Genomic DNA, 23,768 nt, shown 5'->3' with positions numbered 1-23,768 from the left:
ACACCGTAGGTGCCTCATCTGAGTGTGGGGCTCAGGGCTCGTGGCCCCATATTTAGCAGCCCTGAGGACCACAAATGAAAGGTGACACCTCACTAAAGCCCCCAGGAGTTCGGCAGTCTGGGAGTGGGTGGGTCTCTCTGAGAGGGGATGGGCCACACTAGGTGTGCGTCCCCCAGAAGGGCATGAAAGGAGGATGGGTTGATGGCCCCCACCACCCGGACCAGGCCATCAGACAGGCCCATTGTTCAGCTGCCCTGTTGCAGATCCACCATCCACGTAGCTAGCGCCAGCTCCAGGATCCTGTGGGTCCCCAAGGGAGAGGCTCATGGCTTCCCTGGGCCTGGGGCCTTTGCAGGCTGGTCACCCATCCCCTGCCCCTCTAGGTCAACATGCTACCCCTGAGTGCACTCGGGAACCCAGGAAGGGCCTGTCCCTTCCCTTGGGGTCAGGATTTGACAATTTCCCACAAGCATGGAGTCAGGTTTGAAGGGGAAGTTAGAGGTTTCTTGTCTGGCCCCCCACCTCGATACTCAATGGGTAAGGCCCAGAGAGGGGAGGGGACAGGCTCAGGGTCATCCATGCCTAAGAAGGCTGTCCCTTTCCAGAAATGACTCATTACCCCACCTGTCAGTACCCCCCATATTTGTACCCGGGTGAGCCCATCAACCCTGCCCTGGTGGGATCTGAGACTCAATGTGGGGAGCCCCTGCCCCATCCTCCTGCCTAGAACCCGGGCCTAGCGGGGTTTCTTTGGTCCCCACACCCGGTCCCTGCCCTGCCCCATTCACCCTGGAGCCTGAGCCCAGCCACCGGATCACCTTGGCTGCCTGCACCATACCTGCCATGGGGACAGCCTGGACGTTGGTTCCCGGAGGAGGGCCGGCTGCCGCTGCCACCCAAGGGGGCCCTGCCCGCTGGGAGGATGGTCAGCCCCTCCTGGTGTCCCGGCCCAATCAGCGGCACAGCTCCGTTCTGCAGGACTGTCCTTCCCTCCGAGCGATCACTCAGGTCCCACTTCTCCACCGGAGCCAGGCACCGGGTCTCTGCGGAGGGGGCCCCCGGTTCTGGGGGTATGCAGGGCCCCTTGTCCAAGCCCCACTCAGAATGGACTGCACGAGGCTGCTGGCTGGGCTTGTCCAGCTCCAGGCGTGTGCTGTGTGGGAGGAGGGCAGGTGGGAAGAAGGCTCTGACGTTGCAAAGCCTCCTCTCCCCCTCCCGGCCCTCTCTCCCAGCTCCCTCTGTTCCCCAGCTCGGAGACCCCCAGCCCTCCCAATCAATGGACCCAGACGCAGGGTGGGGGCCCATCTTGAGGACCTGCTGGGGCCCAGGCCTTGTGACAGGAGGGGCTCGGTGCCTAAAGGGCCTGGGGGCAGCTGGGGAGGCCTCGGGAGCCACAGGAGCTTGAGGGCTGGATGGCAGAGGTGGTGCCCTCTCACTGGGACCCCATCCCTGACCTGGGGCTGCTGGTATGGCGTGGCCAGGAAACTGGGGCAGCAAACACAAGGGGGCAGCACCAGCAGTGGAGCCCCTGGACTGGGAGGCAGGAAGCTGGGGCTTGCCCATGCTCTGACTCATGAGCTGTGCAATGCTGCTGGATTCCTGACAGTCTTTGTGCCTCGGTTTCCCCAACTGTAGTAAGTGCATACTCTCTCCTATCTGGGATGGACAGTGGTGAGCTGTTTCTATCCTGACAGTGCCTGCGTAGTCCCCACAGGGTGGGAGCCCGGCCCAGGTCAGGGGTCACCGGGGCAGGTGTCTGCTCTGCCCAAGGTCTGTGTGCTCTATCCAGCCTGACCAGGCACCTTCTCCAGGCTGCCCCTGCTTGTCTGGGCTGGCCATTAGGGGACACACTGACACACAGGTCAGGAAGGCAAGAGGGGCGGGGCTACCCCCAAACTGGTTGCTATCAATTGATAATGCTGTTTGGCCATTTCATCCCTGCCATATGGCCCAGGGAGGGTTATCAGGCTAGACCCCAAGCTAGCCCTCTCTGGGAGTGGGTATTCCAGCCCCCAGGGCAGCACTAGGCGACAGCACCTCAGCTGTGCTCTGCATACTTGACTTGGGTCCCCAAGGCAGGCGAAACAGCCCCCCAGCACATCTCCACTGGGGACGTGGGGCAGGCAGAGGCCCATACTTGGGAGTGGGCGTGGAGGGACCAATGGTCAGAGGGGCTGCTTTTTCCACGATGACACCCCAGCTCCCTCTGGAGCCTCATGCCAGGGGGTAGACCTCTCCTCCCTTCAGCTTAGGGATGCCCCTGCCTTGGTCTCCTACACCCCAGATCCCTGCCTGCTGAGCTGGGAGAGGTGGGTGGACCCCTGGTGCAGAGCCATGCCCAGTTTTGGAGTTTGCTCTGGGGCAAGATCGGGGTGGGGGGTGCAGTTCTCTGTGCTTGTGAGGGTCCCAACAGCATTCAGGGGCCACCCAGTGGGGTGTGGCCAGCCATGCCGCACTGTCCCAGGATCCACGGTGGGGCCAGTGGGAGAGGGGAGAGATGGTGGAGGGGCTTGGGAGATTCACACCAATCCTGGGGGGGCACCCCCTCAGCCAAGGCTCCCAGGAGTGGGCTGGCCCGGGGTTCTGGAGGCTACTGATTGTGTGTGTGTGTGTGTGTGTGTGTGTTGTGTGTGTGTGTGTTGTGTGTTGTATGTGTGTGTGTGTACGTGCTTGCATGCAGCTCTGATTTGTGTGATGGGAAACACCCCCTCACAGTATTTGAGCACGCTGACATGCCGACCCACATGCACACAGATGAGCTCTAGACCTGATGCCCATAATCTCTCGTGTGCACGCATGCACAAGCTCCTGTGTGCATGGATATACATGCTCTCTCTTGCACATACACCATGCACACAGGCGCGCCCCTCTGCACAACCTCCTCTCTGGCTGGCCTGTCCTTCCTGCCGGAGGCGCCTGCTGGCCCCCCTGCCCCCTCATCCATCTTGCCTGCCAGCCTGTCCCTGGTGTCCCCGTATCCTTCACACCTTCTCATCTCGCTGCTCAATAGCAGGAGGCCACATGGCAGCTGTGGCCGCAGGGAGATGGATGGGCCAGGCAGGGGTGCAGAGGGGTTGGGGAGTGATACCACCCATGCACGGAGCTCTGGGCCCCCCAGACACCCTGTGAGGCTCAGGTTGCTGTGGAAGCTGTCAAGTTGTGCCGTTTGGCCTGCGTGGACGCCCTGAAGAGTGCCTGGATCAGGACTGAGGAGACCCCAGCAGCAGACCTTGTGCCTGCTTCCTCCTGGGGTGCTGAGTAGTTCCAGCCTCCCTGGTCGGACTTCCCCTACCCCTGGATGGGCTATCCCACCCCTTCCCCAGCCCTGACTCCCCCTGAGCCCTCATGGGCACATTGCACATTGGAAATGCACGTCTGGGCTGTGTGCCCAGCCACATAGAGATCCCCCCAGAAGGACCCCCAAGGTACTGAAGCTCTTGGAACGCATGTGTGTGACTTGCTAAAGGTCACACACACACAACACCCAGGCAGGCACACGCATGGTCACCCACACATGTGTGCATACACATGGGCACATGCTTCTGCCCTCTCAGACTGACTCTCTGGCCCTGGGGGGTTGGTGGGGGGGGCGGTGGGCTCTATTGTCTCCAGCACAGTTTTTCTACAAGTGGGATCCTCCCCCTGGAACCACCCTGGGGTAGACCTGCCCCAGATGCTGAGGTCACAGAAGGACCATGCAGGACAGAGGATATGAATCATTAACCCCACATATCTTCCATTTTATAGAGAAACTGAGGCACGGAGGTATGGGGCATAGCAAGAAACATGGTATTATAGTGGGTGGCAAAGGGGGCCCCTGGACTCAGGACTGTGACTCAGGACACATTGTTCGGATGGGAGAGCTGAGGCTGGGTGGATCTGGGTGGGGGTTAGGGCCCTGAGGTGGGGGTGAGGGCCAGCACCGGCAGGGCAGGCACAGAGTGGGAGCTTCTCAATCTGGATGACAGCCATGCCGTTCTCATAGTAGGCGGCCTCATTGATGAACACGGGGTACACAGTGGACTCCCCCTCAGAGAGCACATCTTCATCACTGAACATCTGGAAGATGGGCATCCCGGGCAGCAGCGGCTGGGAGTCTTGGGCCTGGGAAGAGAGCCGCAGACCAAGGTTGCTGGGGCCCACCTCTGCCCTGACCACTGGGGGTGTGTGACCCCAGCAGGCACTGCCCAAGGAGCCTCTCACTTATGGCCTTGCCCAGTCACTGCTCTACTTCCTCAGTTGATGCCACACGCTGTCTGCTGAGATGCCAACTGGCTCTGTGTTTAGAAATGGAGACGCAAGTTGCCTTAGAATGACAGTTGCCATTGCGGAAGTGTAGCCTAGCGTTAAGGGCATAGATAGTAAAGCCTGGGTTCAAATCCTTGCTAGCTATGTGACCTTGGGCAAGTCACTTAACCTCTCCGTTCCTCAGCTTCCTTGTCTGTAAAATTGGAACTATAATATCTTCTCCTATCACCCTGAGGTTTCAATTAAACAACTAAGTGTCTGACACATAGTAAATATAATATAAAAGTTTATCATCGTTTTAAATTGTGGGAGAAATCAGAGGCACTTGGGTGGTGCAGTTGGTTAAGTGGCCAGCTCCTGGTTTGGGCTCATGATCTCAGGGCCTTGAGATGGAGCCCCACATCAGGCTCCGCCCTCAACATGGAACGGGCTTGAGTTTCTCTCCCTCTGCCCCACCCACTTGTGCTCTCTCTCACTCTCAAATAAATAAAAAATAAAAATTGGGGCGCCTGAGTGGCTCAGTGGTTAAGCATCTGCCTTAGGCTCAGGGTGTGATCCCAGAGTCCTGGGATCGAGTCCCACATCCAGCTCCCTGCCTGGAGCCTGCTTCTCCCTCTTCCTATGTCTCTGCCTCTCTCTCTGTGTCTCACATGAATAAATAAATTTTAAAAATCTTTAAAAATAAATAATAAAAATAAATTATTGTGGAAGAAATCACTCACAATAATTGCCACGGCTTAGCATCTTCCAGGAAGATAGCCCCAGCCCTAAGCACTGAAAAGATGGTGCCCAGCCCATCACAACGCTGTTACAAGTAAGAGAACACCTCAAAATAAAACACAAAGCTGTAATAAGAGCAAAAAAAATCCAAGTTCTGATTTTTCCTACAATTGTTAACTTGGTTCTTTGAACAATTTTTGAAATGTCAAATTCTTTGCAATATTTCTTTCTCTTTTGTGCCTAGCTCTGCTGTGCCCTCAGCACATGCCGGGTCAGCTTGCTGGGTCACCCCCAGGCCAGGCCATTCCCACGGCTGGGGGCTCGGCTGGCCTGAGGAGCGGGTGGGCGGCTGTCCCCTGCAGGGATGGACGGGGCAGTGGAAGAAGGAGGTGGAGGCCCCTGGGACAGAGACCCACCCTTGCAGAGGTATTACATTTGGTCATCTGTGATACTGAGGGGGTTCCCACTGGCTGGAGAGGACCCCGCTGGCCCACAAGGACTCCTTTGAAGGAGGGCTCGTGGCTCCCCACGGGGCTCAGGGGCAGGTCTCTGTGGCGGCCTGGGGAGGACTGGTGCCAACAGAGTATGTGCCCGCCCCCAGGCCTCTCCCGCCCCCCAAGGCCAGTTGGGGAAACAGTTACTAAAGAAGCTAGGGCTGGGCCCCCAGCGTGGCAGCCCTGCCGCCTGGACACTGCAGGACACAAGGGCCCCAGGGGCGGGGAGCTTGCACCTTGCCCTACAGCGACCTCACGGGTGGCAGGCAGAGCCGGTGGGCGGCGCGCTCTGCCCCATCTCCTCCTCCCTGCGGGGGTCGCGGCAGGATTGTCAGATCCCCGCAACATTCGGGACGGGAGGTCTGCAGAAGGACTTGCTAGATTCCCTAACCTGCAGAAGGACGCTCGAGGAATTAATTGGGAAACAGAGAGGGTTCTGTATTTGTGCCTCCAAGCAGGTGAACTGGGCGGTGGCCGCCCCACAGCCTCGCCCTCCGCCTTCTGCGGCCTCCGGGAGGCTCATCCAGGCTTTGGGGGACCCCCCCACCCCGGCCGCTGCAGGCACTGTGCAGATCCCTGTGGCCCGAGGGCCAGGCTGGTTGTGGGCTTCCTGGGAGGCAGTAGGGGCAGGGCGTGTTCTGATCCCAATGACCCTGTGGGAGGCACCTGGGGTCCCTCCTGGGGCTCAGTTTCCTCTGATACCCAAGCTGTGACCCAGGAGTCTCCCCACCACAGCACAGACCCCGGCAGCTGAGGATGCGCAGTGCCTGCCAGGTCTCCAGACTCGGTGCGCATGCGAAGTCCACGCTGCCCACGGTTCTGTTTGCTTCCATCTCAAAAGCAGGAAAGGCCATGCTTGTGCCCAAGACTGGGTGTGTGTGTCTGTCCCTCCCTCCAGGCCCAGGACAGAAAGGGCTGTGGGGGCCACCCAGGGCTGGTGGGTGGTCTCAGCCCAAACGTGAACCTGGCTCCCTAGCCCCTGGGCCTGGCCTTCGCCTCTCTAGGCTTCAGTTTCTCCCCAAATCCCAACAGTCTCACCCTGATTGAAGAGCTCAATAAATTCCAGGACTTAGGCGACCAGGGTCTTCATGGTCTGCCTGCAGCAGGCCCTGAGGCTGGGGTCCCAGCTCCAGGGCTGGGGACTGGGAGGGGAGGGCTCAGGAGGGTGTCCCAGAGAGGAGGGCTCTGACCCCCAGGCCCTGACCTTGCCCATCATCTGGCCTCGCCCTTCTAGGCCCTGCCCCCTCACCCAGTTATCCTGAGGTCCCAGCCCACCCATTACTTCCTTGGGTGTAACTCTTCTCCCCTGGCAGCTGGTACAGAAAGACTGGGCAGGGGTCCTGCCACTGAGGGGCAACAGAGGTGTGCAGATCCCCAGGCCACCTTGGGAGGCTTGGGGAGGGCATGGAGGGAGCACCGGGGCACCACCCACCACAGCCCAGCTTTCTCCACCCTCTGGCAAAAGCGGGGAAGGAAGGGACCAGAGGGCTTGAAGCATCTACAGGTGGCAGGCCCCCAGCGAAGGGAGCCCAGGGAAGGGAAACCAAGCTGAGGAGGCACTGGATGCCCCCTACCCCCATCCCTCACTTTGTCCTCTGAGGGGGCAGGGCCACCAGAAGGTAGTGGCACAGGTGCATGGCAGAGACCTTGTGGACAGCTTCTGTGATGAGACAGGTGCCCATGCTGGCCGCAGTGGTGTGTGGATCAAGGGCAAAGTTGATCGCCCTGCCTGAGGCCTTGGGCCCCAGTAGCTGGCTCGGCTCTCAGGCCCTTGTCACCTTGTATGGGTCATCTGGGTTGGCCCTGGCACTGCAGCAGCAGGAATGGGGTATCACTGTCTCTCAGTCTCAGTTAGTGATCAGGGGTTTAATGGGAGGAGAGCCTCACGCTGCCCGCAGGAGTGAAGCCTCCGAGACCCTGCAGGAGAGACAGAGCAGCTCCCTCAAGGGCTCTTCTTTTGTGCCTGCTTAGGCCCCTCGCTGGCTCCCCTCTGGCCCTGTCAAGTCCAAACCCTCAGCCCAGCCCTACCTGCCTGCTCACCCACCTCATCAGCTCTCACTCCAGCCACACTTCCAGGCCTTTGCACATGCTGGGCCCTTCCCTGGAATCTCTTCTCTCTTCATCTAGTTAACTTCTACTCACCCTTTGGAGCTTGGCTGAGATACCATCTCCTCCAGGAAGCCTTCCCTGCCTACCCTTTGGTCACATTAGATGCTTCATGTTGCCTCCACCCCTACATTTAGTTTCCTAGGTTGTGGTTCCTGGGTTCTTCCTCTGTCTCCCCCAGTAGGCTGGGGATAACTCCTTGGGCTTATAACCCCCATTTCTTCACCTGAGCTGGACAAAGTCTGGCTCAGAGATGGGGTTCAGCAAATATCTACTGGAGGATGGTGTGAACAGTAGTTGGGGCACAAGACAGGCAAATACAGCCTGTGGGTTGATCTGAGGCAAACCTTGGGTGTGCGGAACTCAGGAGGTCAGAATGGGCTTCCTCGAAGAGGTAACATTAGTGTGGATCTCTCTGAACTGGAAAGGGAAGAATGAGCATCTCAGGTAGAGGGTGGAACCTGGGGGCTGAAGGGGACCATCTGAGATGGGGACTTCAGTGCCAGGCTGAGGAGCTGGGCCAGCCCGGTAGGCAGGGCTCCCCAGTGGTGAGGACCGTCCACGTGAGGAAGGTGCTGGTGAAGGTACAGCTGAGGTCACGGCCCATGTATCAGAGGCAGGCAGTGTGGCCACCGGGTTCGCCAGCACAGGCCCGGTGGAGAAGCCAAGTCTCTTGAGCTCCCCCAGGGCTAGCAGCCTGTGCTGGGTCACACCTCTGAGTCCCAGGAAGCAGGGGGGATCCCCAGCCCTGGGAAGCTCTGACACCCATCCCTGACAAGCTGATCCAGTGCCTTCTCTTCCAGGGCTTTGGCTCCTGCCTGTGGAATGGGAATGAGGCTCTCTCCCAGCCTGGGCAGATATGAGGAGTGAAGGAGAAAAAGGCACAGTCACACGGGCTGGGAAGACACTTAAGCACAGCAGATCTAGGCATGGCCAAGGGCAGAGGCATTGTGAGGGGTAATGAGTCCCACTGCTTCACTACAGCTGGGGAAACTGAGGCCCAGAGTTCCTCCATCACCCCAGGACCACGCTGCCCCCTTCCCTCCCGCTGGCCTGGTGTCCTGAGGTAGGGGTCCACATGTAAGCCTTGGGGCGACAGGACTCTGGGCAGCTAACAAGGAGAGGCTTCCATCACACCCCCAAGGTTGTGACAGAGCCCTGGGAAGCTCTGGGACTTGTGTGCCCAGGGGACCTTGGTCCCCAGTGCTGGTACAACTTCCGAGGGAGTCTGGGTTCCACTGTGTCCCAGAATGGGGGCCCCTGGACCTCAGACACACGTGGTCCCATTAAACCCTCACACCACTTCTAAGAGGGGAGTGGGAACCCCATTGTAGAAGAGAAGGGAACGGAGGCCCAGAGAAGGGGAGGGACAGGCCCGGAGCACCTGGTACTGAGGTGAAGTGGAGACTTATGAACCCAGCTCTCTAGAAGGGGGAGCTGCTGCAAGAGGGTGGGAGAGGCAACGCCTAAGGGGAGGTGGGGACAGGGCAGGGGTAGAGGGAGGGTGTGGGGGCAGAGCGAGCAGCTGAGCCAAGGACTGAAGGAGTTCAAGCTTCTCTGAACAGTTCTGCGTTACTGGATCATAAAAAGAAGGACAAAGTTTTGTTCCGTCTTTGGATGACCCCGTGTCCGGGACTGGGCCTGCTCAGCCATGCCCGAGAGGGGGGAACAGGCTGGAACCAGGCAGGGTGGAGGCAACAGGGAATGCTTGTCGCATCTTATGGCCTCTCCTGAGGGCCTTCCCAAGCTAGAAGTGGAAAGCTCCCAGCAGGCTCTTGCAGATAGGATGCAACCATGAGACGCGGCTCCACCAGTTAGAGGCCACCAGAGTTGCATTCTGGGACTGCTCTCCCCACGGGGGTCCCCCGGAGCCACATTTCCCTTGGAGACTTTGTGCCCTATCTGAACCACAGCAACCAAATGGCCGAGAGGGCGAATAAGGGAATAAGACTGGTTGGTGAGGGCAGCAAAATCCCCCGAGTCTTCAGTGAGCGATCTCTTCTGTTCTCTGCTCACCGGCCCCCATGACTCGTGGCTCGGAGACCCTGTGATGCTTCTCCATCTCGCTGACTTCCTTCTCTGTCCAGGTCTCAGATGACTTTCCTGGGCAGGGCTGGGGAGGGAAGGCATCTCTTAGACCCAGGCCCATTGGATACTCAGCTTCTACCTGGGTCACCTACCCACCCATCAGTTCACTCAACTGACCATCATCTCATCCATCCATTCACCCTGCCACTCACTTGCCCTTCCATCCACCCATTGTCTCATCTACTCATTCTTGAGGAAGGTCATGGAAAAACAGCACTGCCAGTTGAACCATGCACTGGCCCCAGGCACTTGGAGGCTCCTCACCCCCTCCTCCGTCCTTGGAATGTGGATTTGACCTGCCTTTCCTGCTCCTGAAGGCTCAGACCTGCACACTCTACCCGACTGCTCAGTTATGCCCTTTTTCTATATAAACTTGGAAGATTTGGCAGGCAGCGAGGGGATCCACTCATCTTGCTGCTGCCTGCGACAAGCCGCATATGTAAGTTCAGTGCCCGGCCAGAGGCTGCGGCTCCAGTGAGGTCGTTGGAATTGCTGAGGTTGTGAGGTGTCCACTGTTTGGCCGGCTTCAGGCCAGTGGATGGGCTGGGAGGGAGAGCTCAGGGTGCCACCTGCAAGGCTGGAAGGCTGCAAGCTGCCCCCAAGGAAGATCGGGGTCACTATGTGTGACAGCGCCTGCCTGAGACGCTAAGAGGTGGGTCTCTGAGAAAGGGAGGAAGATGAAGGGAGAATGTTATGCCGGTTGTCAAGGAAACAGACGAACTGCTCCATGCTTTGTAAACCTCATGTAACAAAAACTGTTTTTTTTTTTTTTAAGATCTTATTTATTTACTCATGAGAGACACACACATAGAGAGAGAGAGAAAGAGAGAGAGAGACAGGCAGAGGGAGAAGCAGGTTCCCCGCAGGAGCCCGATGCAGGACTCAGTCCCAAGAATTAAGAGTAGGGTTAGAAGTGAGCTCTCAGGATGAGGACTAGGGAGAGTAGTGGTCTAATATGTTCTGATTACTGATCCCCCAGCTCCATATTTCTCAGAACACTCCCCCCCACATCATTCAGCTCTGCCCTGCTTTCCTGTATACACTCAGTTCAGCCCTGCCCTGTCTCTAGACCTCAGTATCTCCATATGTCAGATGAAGTGGCTAGACTTAGACTCTGTCCACCGTGACCTCCTTCTGGGAGTCTACGGGAAGATGACAAACATGTCCAGAATGTGCATGACCCCCTCATGTGCCCATGGCAGACATGTCTAACCAACCCTTGCACTCCTTCCTATTGATTCCACCCTCCCAAGGGATCAGGTTCCTTGCCAGTGATACATGTCAGGGCGACATTAGCAATTAGCCAGATCCAGGCTTAAAATCAGATCACTTTAGGTCAAAGGTCATTCACACCAGCTCCCCAAACCAGGTGTGAACAGAGGTGTTAGAAGCCACTTTGCATTTTGGGGATCCTCTTGGAAGCAACCCAGGCCAGGGAATTGGAGGTGGCAGTGGCGGCCGCACTGAGGTTTTGGCCATAGCTCGATCTTGGGTCCCCTCTCCAGCAGCTCCCACCCATGGACTGCTTCCCCACCCTGGCTTCCCATCCCCTCTCTTGCTATTAAAAAAGGAAAAGAAATGGCCCTGTATCCTGGGAGCCTAATTGTAGATCTGATACAAGTGAGTCCTTTCTAACCGTAAGAGCTCCATCACCAGACACATCCAAGCAGAGGGTCAGTGAATCTGTCGGGAGGCTGCAGAGAGGACTTTGGCTCTGAAAACTGCTGGATCAGAGGCCCAGAGGTCCTGACTAGCCAGGGAACTGTTGAGACAAAGCCTCAAGAATAGGATCTTTGCACTCCTGGACAGGACACCTACCTTTCAGGGACCACTGAACACTTGTGAAGTATCAAGAGAGAGGGGTGGTGGGGTAGGGCGTTGGAGGTGCCCAGGGAGCTCACAGAAGGGAGCACCTGTGGGAGCCCAAGACCCAGGTTATCAGCTTCTGGCTGTGGGCAGTGTAGGGCGGGTAGTGGAGTTTGTTGAACTTCTCCAGGCCCGATGAGGAGAGCAGGTTGGCACGGTGGTGGGAGAAGGTGTCGAAGGAGAACTTGCCATGTATCTTCCTATGCCACTGTTACCTGTGCAGGCACGGAGGTGAGGGCCGAAGGCCAGCAGCCCACCCAGCCGTAGCAGCAGCCCACTGCCTCAGCAGGAGCCCACAGCTGGCAGGGAGCTCTGGGAAAGCCAAGCCACTCAAAGAGTCATTTTGCAGATAAGAAAACCGAGGCTTTGAGAAGTCCAGGGCCTGGATCAAGGTAGAACAAAGAGTCAAGGGAAAACTGGGCCCTCCCAGAATGGGAGTACCAACCCCAGGCTTGGGGTTGGGGGTGGGGGTGGGGGCGGGGGCTCTAGAGGAGGGCAGGTCTCACCAACGACCCCCAGCGGCAAGGTCGACAGAGTCAGGTGAATGAAGCCCTGGTTGCCTCCGAAAATGCCGCTGCTGGTCTGATTGAGCATCTGGGTCACTACCTGGGGGAGGTAGAAGAGGCCAGGTGGCAGGCTCTTCATCAAAGGAAGAGGGCTTGGGCCTCCGACCATTGCACAGGGGGCAGAGGGACCTCCCTGTTCCCATCCTCTACTGAGCTGTGTCCCCGTGAACACTGCACATGGAGGGGAGACCGTGACTGCCAGAAGTGGCACTGAGGGCAGCCAGTGCCTGCGATGGCGCACAGGCCCCACTGTGGCCAGCCTGGCTCTGCCTGTCAGGTCCCAGCTCTGCTCTGCCCCCACCTCCCTCCAGGGCCTCTGCTTGCCCACACAGAGCTTTTGCGTGGTTTAGGAAGACGGGGCTCTCTGGGCAGCAAAAGGCACCTCACCTCTTGGTGGAAGCTGCCCCGGCCAGGGCAGATGGCTGGCCGGCCCCCCATCCACCAGGAGCGCTTACTCAGGGAACCGTGTCCAGGTGACGCTGCCCTAACCTTCCCAGTGGGCTGTGACGGGCAAGGCCAACAGTCTGCCCCGTGTTCAGCCCCTTTCTCGTCCAGCCCTGCCCGCGCCCCACCTGGCTGCTCCTGGAGAAGGCGTACAGGGCCAGGGGCTTCTCCCGGCGGTTGATGAAGTCGATGGCCTCGTCCAGGCTCCTCACGTTCACGATGGGCAGGATGGGGCCGAAGATCTCCTCCTGCATCACCGGCTCCGTCTCCTGCACGTCCACCAGCACCGTGGGGGCTGCGGGCACAGGGGAACAGGGTTCGGGCCGGGCCGGGGCTCGGGGCCTCCTGGGGAGGCGGCGCGGGGCTCTCGGGTCCTGGGGCGCGGGGGGTGGCGCCAGCCCCGGGGAGTGGGTCCGAGGGGCGCGGCGCGGGCGGGGGCAGGGCGGGGCCGGGCGGGGCGGGGCGGGGGGGGGGCAGAGGGGGGACAGGGCGGGGGCAGGGTGCGGCGCGGGCGGGGCAGAGGGGGGGCAGGGCGTGGCCCGGGCGTGGCAGGGCGGGGGCAGAGCGGGGGGGGGGGGGCAGGGCGCGGCCAGGGCGGGGGCAGGGCGCGGCCCGGGCGGGGCAGGGGGGGGCAGGGCGGGGCAGGGCGGCCCGCTCACCGATGTAGCGCTCGCCCTCATCGCTCTGGCCGCCGATGGCCACGCGGCCGCAGCCCAGCAGGCCCCGCAGCCGCCGGAAGTGCTTGTCGCTGACGACGCGGCCCAGGCTCGGGGAGCCCCGCGGGTCCTCGCCGTAGAAGCGGGTGATGGCGCTCTGCAGGGCGGGCAGCAGCCGCTCCTGCATGTGGGGGCTGCACAGGACGTAGTCGGGGGCCACGCACGTCTGGCCGCAGTTGAAGTAGCGGAACCAGGCCACGCGGTTGGCCACGGTCTGGGGGTCGCAGTCGTCGTCCACGTAGCAGGGGTTCTTGCCCCCCAGCTCCAGCGTGACGGGCGTCAGGTGCTTGGCGGCGGCGGCCATGACGATCCTGCCCACTCGGGGGCTCCCTGGGAATGTGGGAGTTGACCCCCACATGCTCAACCAGATGGTCCAGGCAGCCACCTCCTCTGTCCCATTGTAACTTGTCTGCTGGGACCTGCCCTAGGCCCTGCTGCCCCAGCATTCCTCTCTCAAGGCCCAGGGGCTGAGCATCTGGAATGCCCCCCGCTGCTGGCCATCACCTCTCCCTCCAGAGCCTTCCCCCCCAGGACACTGGTTGAGGCCACCACCCTCACCAGGGAAGAAGATGTAGTCAAACTTGTGTTCTAGCAGCTGCCGGGTCTCCTGGGGCCCTCCCAGCACCACGGCAAAGCAGCTCTGCAAGGCAGGACAGGTGTGTCCTCACTGTGCACACCTGGAGTGCCCGAGGACAACCTCAGACTCTGCTTGTCCATGACCAGATCCCCAGGCCCAGTCCCACTGTTGCCCAACAAATGAGGAAGCAGAGCTGAGTGGGGGTGTGCCCAGAGAGGTTGGAGCTGGCCAGCTGCTTCTCATCCAAGCTGCATCCTTGCCTGCCCACTGCAGGGGGTAAGGACCCAGGGTTTGCAGACAAGAAGTCCCTGGCTGTTTACCAGGCCAGGCTTTGGTTGGGCCTGGGCCATGTAAGTGACCCTAGCAGACCTGGCCAGTCCTCACAGACCTTGAGGTCTAAACACAGGTGTTTTTGTGTCTCTTGGTGTTTCTCTTGGGTGTGTATCTGGGTGTAAGATGTGTAGGTGGTAAGTGCATCTTCAACCTTCCCAGGTATTGCTACACATGGCCTGCATGTTGCCTCCAGAGAGATTGACTAATTGAAATTTCCCAAAACATTGTATGAAAGTTCCCCTTGTCTCATATCCTTTCCAACACTTGATGTTGTCAGACTTTTTGCTTTTTGCCAATGAGTGTAGTGGGTTGAACGGTGCCCTCCCCCTCTAAAAAGATATGTCTATGCCCTAACCCTAGGAGTCTGTGACTGTGACCTTATGTGGGCAAAAGAGTCTTTGCAGATGTAATTAAAGATCTCAAGATAAGAGATCCCAGATTGGCCAGGGGAGCCCTAAATCCTATGATAAATGTCCTTGTATAAGAAAGAGATTTGAGATAGAAGAGGAGGAGGCCATGTGGAGATGAGGCAGAGACTGCCACAAGCCAAGGAGCCCTTGGAACCCCTAGAAGTTGGAAGAGGTAAGGAAGGACCCTCCCTTAGAGGCAGTGGAGAGAGTGTGGCCCTGTCATACTTGGATTGCAGATTTCTGACCTCTAGAACTGTGGGAGAAGAAGTATCTGGTTTCTAAGCCATGCAGTTTGTGTTTGTGTCCTTTGTTACAACAGTCCTAGGAAACTGACACAATGAGCACGTAACAGTATCTTATAATTGTTTTAATTTATATTTTAACCAATACTGCTGAGGATGAGCATAGTCTCATTTGCTTATGGGCTCCTCAGGTTTCTTATCAGGTCTTTGTTTTTGTTGTTGCTTAGTTTTCTACTGTGTTATTTTTCTTTTGTCTTATCAGTTTGTAGGAATTCTGTATTTTTATAATAGTAACCCTTTTCTGTGTATCTAATTAATAAACTTTATTTTCTAGAACAGCTTTAGATTCACAGCCAAATTGAGTGAAAAATACACATAGTTCCCATATATCCCTTTGTTCCCCACACACATATTCAACATCCCTCACCAGAGAGGCACATGTGTTAAAATCAGTGAGTCCACACTGACACATCATCATCACCCACAGTCCACAGTTACATTAGGGTCCCCACTTGGTGTTATACATTCTGTGTGTTTTGACAAATGCATAATAACATATACCCACCATTGTAATATAGAGAATAATTTCACTGCCCCAAAATCCTCTGTGCTCCACCTGTTCATCACTCTTTCACCCCAACACCTGACAGCCACTACTTTTTTTGTTTTACTGTTTCCATAGCTTTTTCTTTTCTGGAATTCCACATAGTTGGAATCACACAGTATGTAGTAATTTCAGATCGGCATCTTTCACTTAATCATATGCATTTAAGCTTCCCTTGTTTCTTTTCATGGCTTGATAACTCATTTCTGTTTGGCCCTGAATAATATTCCATTGTCTGGGCGGACCATAATTTATTTAACCATCTAGCCTACTGAAGGACATCTTTGATGTCACCAAGTTTTGGAAAATATGAATAAAGCAACTACACACTTCCATGTGCAGATTTTTGTATAGACATAAGTTTTCAACTCCTTTGGGCAAATGCCAAATATTTCTTGCTTACATGGTTTCTGAGAATTCCAATATAATTCTTATTTGTCTTCCTCAGGTATAGATAAGGTGTCCCCCCATCTCTGATTTTTTTCTCTATCTTTGATTTCCTAAAGTTTGAATGTTATATGCCTAGATGTAGCTTTCTTTGCATTTGTCCTGCTTGGTGTGCTTTGAGATTCCTGAATCTGTGGTTTGGTGTCTGATGTTAATTTGGGGGAATTCTCAATCATCACTCCTTCAAATATCACTTCTGTTCCTTTTCTGTCTTCCTTCCAGCTTCCCTATGACATGTAAGTTACACCTTTTGCTATTGTCCCACACTTCTTGGATGTTCTGTACTATTTTTCCCCCAATCTTTTTTTTCCTCTTTGCTTTTCTACTTTGAGTTCCTTGTGTCATATTTTCAAGCTCAGAGATTCTTTCCTCAGCCATGTCCAGGCTGTTAACAAGCCCATCAAAGGCATCCTTTGTTTGTTAACAATATTTTTGATCTCTAGCATTTCATTTGGATTCTTTCTTCAAATTTCCATCTCTCTGCTTACATTATCCATATGTTATTGCATGTCATCTGCCTTTTCCATTAAAGCTCTCAGCATGTTAGTCATAGCTTTCTAAAATCTCTGGTCTGATCATTCCGATGTCCTTGTCATGTCTGACTCTGGTTCTGATGCTTATTTGGTCTCTTCAGACTGTTTTGTTTTGTTTTGTCTTGTTTTTGGGGTTTTGGTTTGCCTTTTAGTATGCTTTGTAATTTTTTTTTTAACAGGGGCCATGATGTACTGGGTTGAAGAACTATGGTAAATAGACCTTTAGAAATGTGGTGAAATTCAGGGGAGAGGAAGGCGTGCTGCAGTCCTGTGGTTAGGTCTGTGTGTTGGTAAGCCTATGGCCCTTGACTGAATTGGAGTGCTTCTCCACTTTTCCTCTTCTTAAATGGGACAGGATGATTAGGGTGGCCTGGAGTTGTGTGTATTTCTCTTCCTCCAGGTAGGGTAGTTTCTTTTTTTTTTTTAATTTTTATTTATTTATGATAGTCACACACACACAAAGAGAGAGAGGGGCGGAGACACAGGCTGAGGGAGAAGCAGGCTCCATGCACCGGGAGCCCGATGTGGGATTCGATCCCGGGTCTCCAGGATCGCGCCCTGGGCCAAAGGCAGGCGCTAAACCGCTGCGCCACCCAGGGATCCCTGGGTAGGGTAGTTTCTGACCTCCTGACCCTAGAGGTCAGGCTCTGGTAAAATCATTTCTGCTGAGGGCAGGCCTTGTTAAGAACAGAAAACTTGGGATCCCTGGGTGGCGTAGCGGTTTGGTGCCTGCCTTTGGCCCAGGGCGCGATCCTGGAGACCCAGGATCGAATCCCACATCAGGCTCCCGGTGCATGGAGTCTGCTTCTCCCTCTGCCTATGTCTCTGCCTCTCTCTCTCTCTCTCTCTCAATCTGTGTGTGACTATCATAAATAAATAAAAATTAAAAAAATAAATAAATTTGTAAAAAAAAAAAAAAAGAACAGAAAACTTGGTGGCTCGGTGGCTGAGCATCTGCCTTCGGCTCAAGTTGTGAGAGTCTTAAAAAAAAAAAAAGTTGTGAGAGTCTTGCATCAGGCTTCCCATGAGAAGCCTGCTTCTCCCTCTACCTATGTCTCTGTCTCTCTGTGTGTCTCTCATGAATAAATAAATAAAATCTAAAAAAATAATAATAACAGAAAACTGATGTATTTCAAAATGCTTCCTTTTACCTCCCCCTGCTGGAAGCATTAAAGGATTTTTTTCTCTGATATTCACTCCAATATTCAAGGATCAGCCAGGTGGAACTCCTGAAGGTGAAACTTATGAAAGTTGTTGGAGGGAGCCTGGAATTTTTCACTCTCAGAGTCATCCACACTGAGCCTCCAGTTGTTCCTTGATTACAGTTCAGATTTTCCTGTGCTGGCACGGGAAAGTTTCTCTTCATAGGTGTGTTTCTGCTCTCTTACATTGTATTACTCTGTATCCACTTGTCTGTCCCTCCAATTCTGAGGGCAGCAGTATGCCCTGCAACTTCACTTCTCTGATGGATTCCAAGAAGAGTTGTTGATGTCTCGGTTTGTTCGGTTTTGTACTTGTGGTTATGAGGGAGATATTCTTGAGAATATCTTCTCTGAGCTGGCACCTGGTGTTCCCATTTTGTTTAAGGTACCATTTGTGAATTAGGTTTTAATGTAATGTTGAAGAAGAGAAGACCAAGCCCTGACATCTGGGAGGTGGGGTGGTACTACCAGCCAGGACTTGTTCTCCTGTTGAACATGAACATGTCCATAGAATAACAGAATCAAAGACATTCTGCAGCCTTGATGCATTAGGACAAAAACAAGACCATTCCATAAACATGACTGAATGCTAACAGGCATGGACACTGTCCAAACCACAATAACGACCACACATTCCTGTATCCTGGTAATATGCATGACTGCTGCAGCTTTACCTTCATGCTCATCTGCACTCTGTATAGTTAAAATTTGTTCAGATACCCAGTCATAGAAAGATCCTTGCTCTAATAGCATCCAACCCGGGGCAAAGCCCAACTTCTTCAAATTTCCCTTGTTACTTTTTAAAAAGATTTAATTTATTTATTCATTCATGAGACACACACACATACACACACACACACACACACACACAGAGGCAGAGACACAGGCAGAGAGAGAAGCAGGCTCCATGAAGGGAGCTTGATGTGGGACTCGATCCCGGGACTCCGGAATCATGGCCGGGGCCAAAGGCAGGCGCTCAACTGCTGAGCCACCCAGGCGTCCCATCCCTCAAGTTACTTGACACAAACACAAATCCTAGAAGTCTTTTCTAGCCCCCGCCCCCCTTATTGAGACATCTTGCAGTTCTCCGTGGTCTCAAAAGTAATAAATCCCACCTGTTCAAAGATAAATGTGTTCTCACTGATCTTTGGCTAGAGGACATTGACAATAGAGTCCAATTTGTTTTTACTTTAAGATTTATGCATTTTATACTTTGTTTAAGAAATTTTTGGGGATCCCTGGGTGGCTCAGCGGTTTAGCGCCTGCCTTTGGCCCAGAGTGCGGTCCTGGAGTCCCGGAATTGAGTCCCACATTGGGCTCCCGGCATGGAGCCTGCTTCTCCCTCTGCCTGTGTCTCTGCCTCTCTCTCTATGTCTATCATGAATAAATAAAAAATTTAAAAAAAATTTTCTCTACCTTAAGTTCGTTTAAAAAGTTAGGTTTAGGGGCATCTGGGTGGCTCAGTCCTTGAAGCATCTGCCTTCGGCTCAGGTCATGATCCCAGGATCCTGGGATTGAGCCCCTTGTTGGACTCCCTGCCCAGCAGGAAGTCTGCTTCTCCCTCTTCCTCTGCCTGCTGCTTCCCCTGCTTGTGCTCTCTCTCTTCGTTAAATAAATAAATAAAATCTTTTTAAAAAGTTGGGTTTGTGTATATGTGTATTTTCTTCTCAAAGTTAGCTTTTCACATTAAGTTCTGCTAGAATTTATTTACTTTTGTGAATTGTGTGAGGCAGAGATCTAATTTAACTTTTCCCCCACAAATAAAACTCAGTGTTCTAGCAACTGGCTGGATAATAAATCATTTGTAGTAAGTCTGTTTCTGGGTACTGTACTCTCTTTCATTGATTTGTCTATTTCTCCATCCCTATACTAATACTATAGTGTCTTAAATACTATAGTTTATTTTATTTTTTAAAGATTTTATTTATTCATTCATGATAGACACAGATAGAGAGAGAGGCAGAGACATAGACAGAGGGAGAAGCAGGCTCCATGCAGGAAGCCCAATGTAGGATTCAATTCCGGGACAACAGGATCATGCCCCCAAGCCAAAGGCAGCCGGTTAACTGCTGAGCCACCCAGGCACTTAAATACTATAGTTTAATAAAAAGTCTTGAAATCTAGTAGGGCAAATCCCCCTACCTTGCTTATCTTTCAAATTATTTTGACTTGTTCTTGGCCCATTTGTTTTCCATAAACATGTTAGAATCAGCACACCAAATTCCATAAAAACTTCTGTTGGGATCTTGATTGGAAGTGTTTAAATTTATAGATCATTTTTGGTGAATGTGACATCTTTATGAATCTTCCCATCCATTAACATGGTATATCTTTCCACTGATTTACCTCTTTATTACTGTCTTTCAATACAATATTGTAAATTTTTGCCACTAGATCTTCAGCTAGATGAATACCTAGGTAGCTTGTTTTGATTGCTGCTCTAAAAACTATACTTTCTAAAAGTGTGTAAGAGTATGGGAATGCAATTTACATCTTTGTCTTAATCTTATTTTCATTACTGGTTCTAACAATAATGAAGTTTTCATGTAAATGAAGATAAAATCTGTAGAAATTGACATATTTGATTCTTTCTTTTTAATTCTTACATTGCATTAGTTTTTCTTGTTTTATTATCTACACTAGGATCTCCTGTGCAATGTTGAATAGAAGCAAATGACAGTGGGAATTATCATCAACTTCTTGTCCTTAAGACTGTGAGTAATTCATCTTTAGGTATAATGTTTGCTGCACATTTTTGGAAGACTTCTTTACCTTTCTTTGGAATATTTTCTATACTTAGCTTGATGAGAAATCTTGTTTATTTTAAATCATGAATGGATATTGAATTTCATCAAACATTTTCTCTTTGTCTATTGAAATGATCATATGCCTTTTCTCCTTTATTCAATGAATATGATGAATTATACTAGAAGGAATCTGCTTTTGGAGGTGCCTGGGTGGCTCATTCTGTTAAGCATCCAACTCTTGATTTTGGCTCAGGTCATGATGTCAGGGTCATGGGATTGAACCCTTCATTGGGCTCCAAGCTGAGTGTAGAGCCTGCTTAGGATTCTCTCTCTCCCTCCCCCTCTGACCCTCCCCATCATCCTCCTACCCTGCCTCCCCACCCTGCCCTGGCTCGCATATATGCATGTACTGGATTCTCTCTTAAAAAAGGGAGGAAGAGGGCAGCCCTAGTGGCTCAGCGGTTTAGAACCAACTTCAGCCAGGACCTGATCCTGGAGACCAGTGATCAAATCCCACATAGGGCTCCCTGCATGGATCCTGTTTCTTCTTTGTCTCTGTGTGTGTGTGTATCTCATGGATAAATAAATAAAATCTTTTTTTTTTAAAAAAAAAGGAGGAAGAAAGAAAAGAAATTTGTTTTTTGTGTATTGCAGAATTAGGTTTGCTAATAAAATACTAAGTATATTTGCATCTCTATTCATACATGTAATTGATCTTGCTTTCTTTTTGTTTTTAGTGTCAAGAATGGACTAGCTTTATCAAGTAAGTTGAAGAGCATCCCCTCTTGGGATCCCTGGGTGGTGCAGCGGTTTAGCGCCTGCCTTTGGCCCGGGGCGCGATCCTGGAGACCCGGGATCGAATCCCACATCGGGCTCCCGGTGCATGGAGCCTGCTTCTCCCTCTGCCTGTGTCTCTGCCTCTCTCTCTCTCTGTTACTATCATAAAAAAAAAAAAAAAAACCTTTAAAAAAAAAAAGAGCATCCCCTCTTTTTTGTTCTCTGGACAATGCATATAAGTTTGGGATTACCTATTCCCTGAATAGTTGGTAAAACTCTAACTATAAACTCAACTGGCTTAAAGGTTTCATTGTTGTTGGTGGTGTCACATGTACATGTAAAAGATCTGAGAGATTATATAATAAATCCGAAGATAATTGTGATAGCTTCTAGGATAGCTCCTATGAGCCCTGCCTCCAGGTATTTTTTTTTTATTATTCATGAGAGAGACGAGAGAGAGAGAGAGAGGCAGAGACACAGGTAGAGGGAGAAGCAGGCTCCATGCAGGGAGCCCGACGTGGGACTCGATCCTGGGACTCCAGGATCACACCCTGGGCTGAAGGCAGGTGCCCAACCGCTGAGCCACCCAGGGGCCCCCAACCTCCAGGTATTTATAATCCTCTCCCCTTGAGTATGAAATGGATCTATTAACTTGTTTCTAAAGAATACAATAGAGCAAAGGTAATGAGATGTCATTTTAAAGACTGGATTATAAAGGATTATGAGCCACAGAACACTGAAAGGATTGTGCACCATGACTTATAATAGGATTTATCCCAGGAAGGCAAGGGTGATTCAACATGAGGAACCAATAAATATAATATGTCACGTTAATAAAATAAAGGGAAAAAAGCTTGATCATATTCATAGACATTAAAAATTGACAAATTCAACACATTTTCATAATCAAAACCACTTAGCAAACTAGGAATTGAAAGGAATCTTTTTTAAAGATTTTATTTATTCATTTGAGAGAGAGAATGTACACAAGCATGGGAGGACCAGAGGGAGAGAGGAAGAAACAGGCTCCCGTTGAGCAGGGAGCCCAATGTGGGACTCGATCCCAGGACCCCAGGATCATGACCTGAGCCGAAGTCAGACGCTTAACCAACTGAGCCACCCAGGTGCCCCTGAGAGGAACTTTCTTTTTCTTTTTTTAAAGATTTTTTTATTTATTCATTTATGATAGAGAGAGAGAGAGAGAGGCAGAGACACAGGCAGAGGGAGAATCAGGCTCCATGCCAGGAGCCCGACGCAGGACTCGATCCCGGGACTCCAGGATCGCGCCCTGGGCCAAAGGCTGGCGCCAAACCGCTGAGCCACCCAGGGATCCCCTGAGAGGAACTTTCTTAATGTGATAAGAAGCATTTATGAAAAACTCACACCTAACTTCATACTCTGTGGTGAAAGATTGGGAACTTTCCCCTTAAAATCAGGAACAAGACAAGGATGACTGCTTTCACCACTGCACTTCAATATTTTCCTGAAAGTCTATCTGGAGTATTTAGGCAAGAAAAAAAAATAAATAAAAGGCATTCAAATCAGAAAGTAAGAAGGAAGAAGTAGGGGTGCCCAGGTGACTGAGTCGGTATGGTGGCTGCCTTCTGCTTGGGCCATGATCTTGGTTGGGGTCCTGGGATCAAGCCCCAAGTCAGGCTCTCTGCTCAGCCAGGAGACTGCTTCTCCCTCTTCCTCTGTCCCTCTCCCTATTTATGCATGCGCTCTCTCTCTCTCTCTCTCCAAAATAAATATTTTTTAAAAAATAAATTTCAAATCAAATTCAAAGCATGGAAACTCGAGCCTGCATATACTGGCATTCTCCCCCCACCCCAGGTGTACTACGAAGTACAATGACAACCTGAAGTCATCTGCTCTTATTTTGCTTTAGATTCCAACCTGAGCCTTCTCCCTGGGGAATTTTGCTATTTATTATGTAATAAATACTATTTGATGTCTGTTGGTGCCTATGTGTCATTTATCCCAAGATCCCTAAGTCACTGGGCAGGGGGTGTCCAGCATGCAGCAGGGCGTGCCAGGCACCCAACTGAAACACTTGTTGCTGTGAACAGGGGGGCTGGACGATGGCCATGGGTGATGGATCTTCTCTCCACTTACTGACTGGGTTAGCTGACAGGAGGTGGGCTTGGGCAGGATCAGTAGACTGCTGGCATGTTTGTGCTCCAGTCTGTACCATTTCTGTTAGTTCCACTGGATTTTACCAAGCTCTGCCCTACGTCTAGCTGGCTGAAGCCAGACATAATGATGGAGGAAAGGGTTCAAGAGCAGACCCTGGACAGGGTTGAGCAATCATGAAAAGAAACACAGGCTGAGGACCCTGACCCCGGACTGGACACTAGCAGTGCCAGACTATTCTGAGAGAAGGACGCAAATGCTCTCATGTCTCAGCCAGGCACTGACCCCCACCTTTCCCAAGACTTCCCTGGAAAGGGTGGTTGATCCTCAGGGCGTGTTACAGTATGTGAGCATGATGTGGCAGTGTTTGGAGCCTTGTGTTTCTGCAGCAGGTGGCCTACCAGCACCCACAAGGTCAGAGTGCTTCTTTTGTGTAGCTTTTCTCACTTTGCGGCTATATTCGGACCCATTTGGGAATTTCCTGCAGAAAAAAAATCTAAACAGAATGTCCCCTA

General features: G+C 52.6%; 2 protein-coding genes across 2 annotated transcripts; both read right to left on the bottom strand.

The window, feature by feature from the left end:
* Positions 1-245: 245 nt before the first annotated feature.
* ACY3 (aminoacylase 3) lies at positions 246-10,834 on the bottom strand. The gene is given in 12 exon segments (XM_055315150.1): positions 246-300; positions 839-1,043; positions 3,924-4,104; positions 6,201-6,254; positions 6,257-6,330; positions 6,501-6,553; positions 6,555-6,604; positions 6,712-6,808; positions 7,050-7,271; positions 8,132-8,192; positions 8,195-8,283; positions 10,803-10,834. Coding segments are annotated over 12 exon segments (1,173 nt in total).
* Positions 10,835-11,553: 719 nt separating this feature from the next.
* LOC129502882 (aldehyde dehydrogenase family 3 member B2-like) lies at positions 11,554-13,578 on the bottom strand. The gene is given in 5 exon segments (XM_055314745.1): positions 11,554-11,717; positions 11,720-11,737; positions 12,029-12,128; positions 12,661-12,827; positions 13,192-13,578. Coding segments are annotated over 5 exon segments (810 nt in total). The 5' UTR covers positions 13,553-13,578.
* Positions 13,579-23,768: the final 10,190 nt, after the last annotated feature.

Source organism: Nyctereutes procyonoides, unplaced genomic scaffold, assembly GCF_905146905.1.
Source record: "Nyctereutes procyonoides isolate TBG_1078 unplaced genomic scaffold, NYPRO_anot_genome, whole genome shotgun sequence".
NCBI classification, from domain to species: Eukaryota; Metazoa; Chordata; class Mammalia; order Carnivora; family Canidae; genus Nyctereutes; species Nyctereutes procyonoides.
This window is presented reverse-complemented; position numbering and strand designations above follow the sequence as displayed.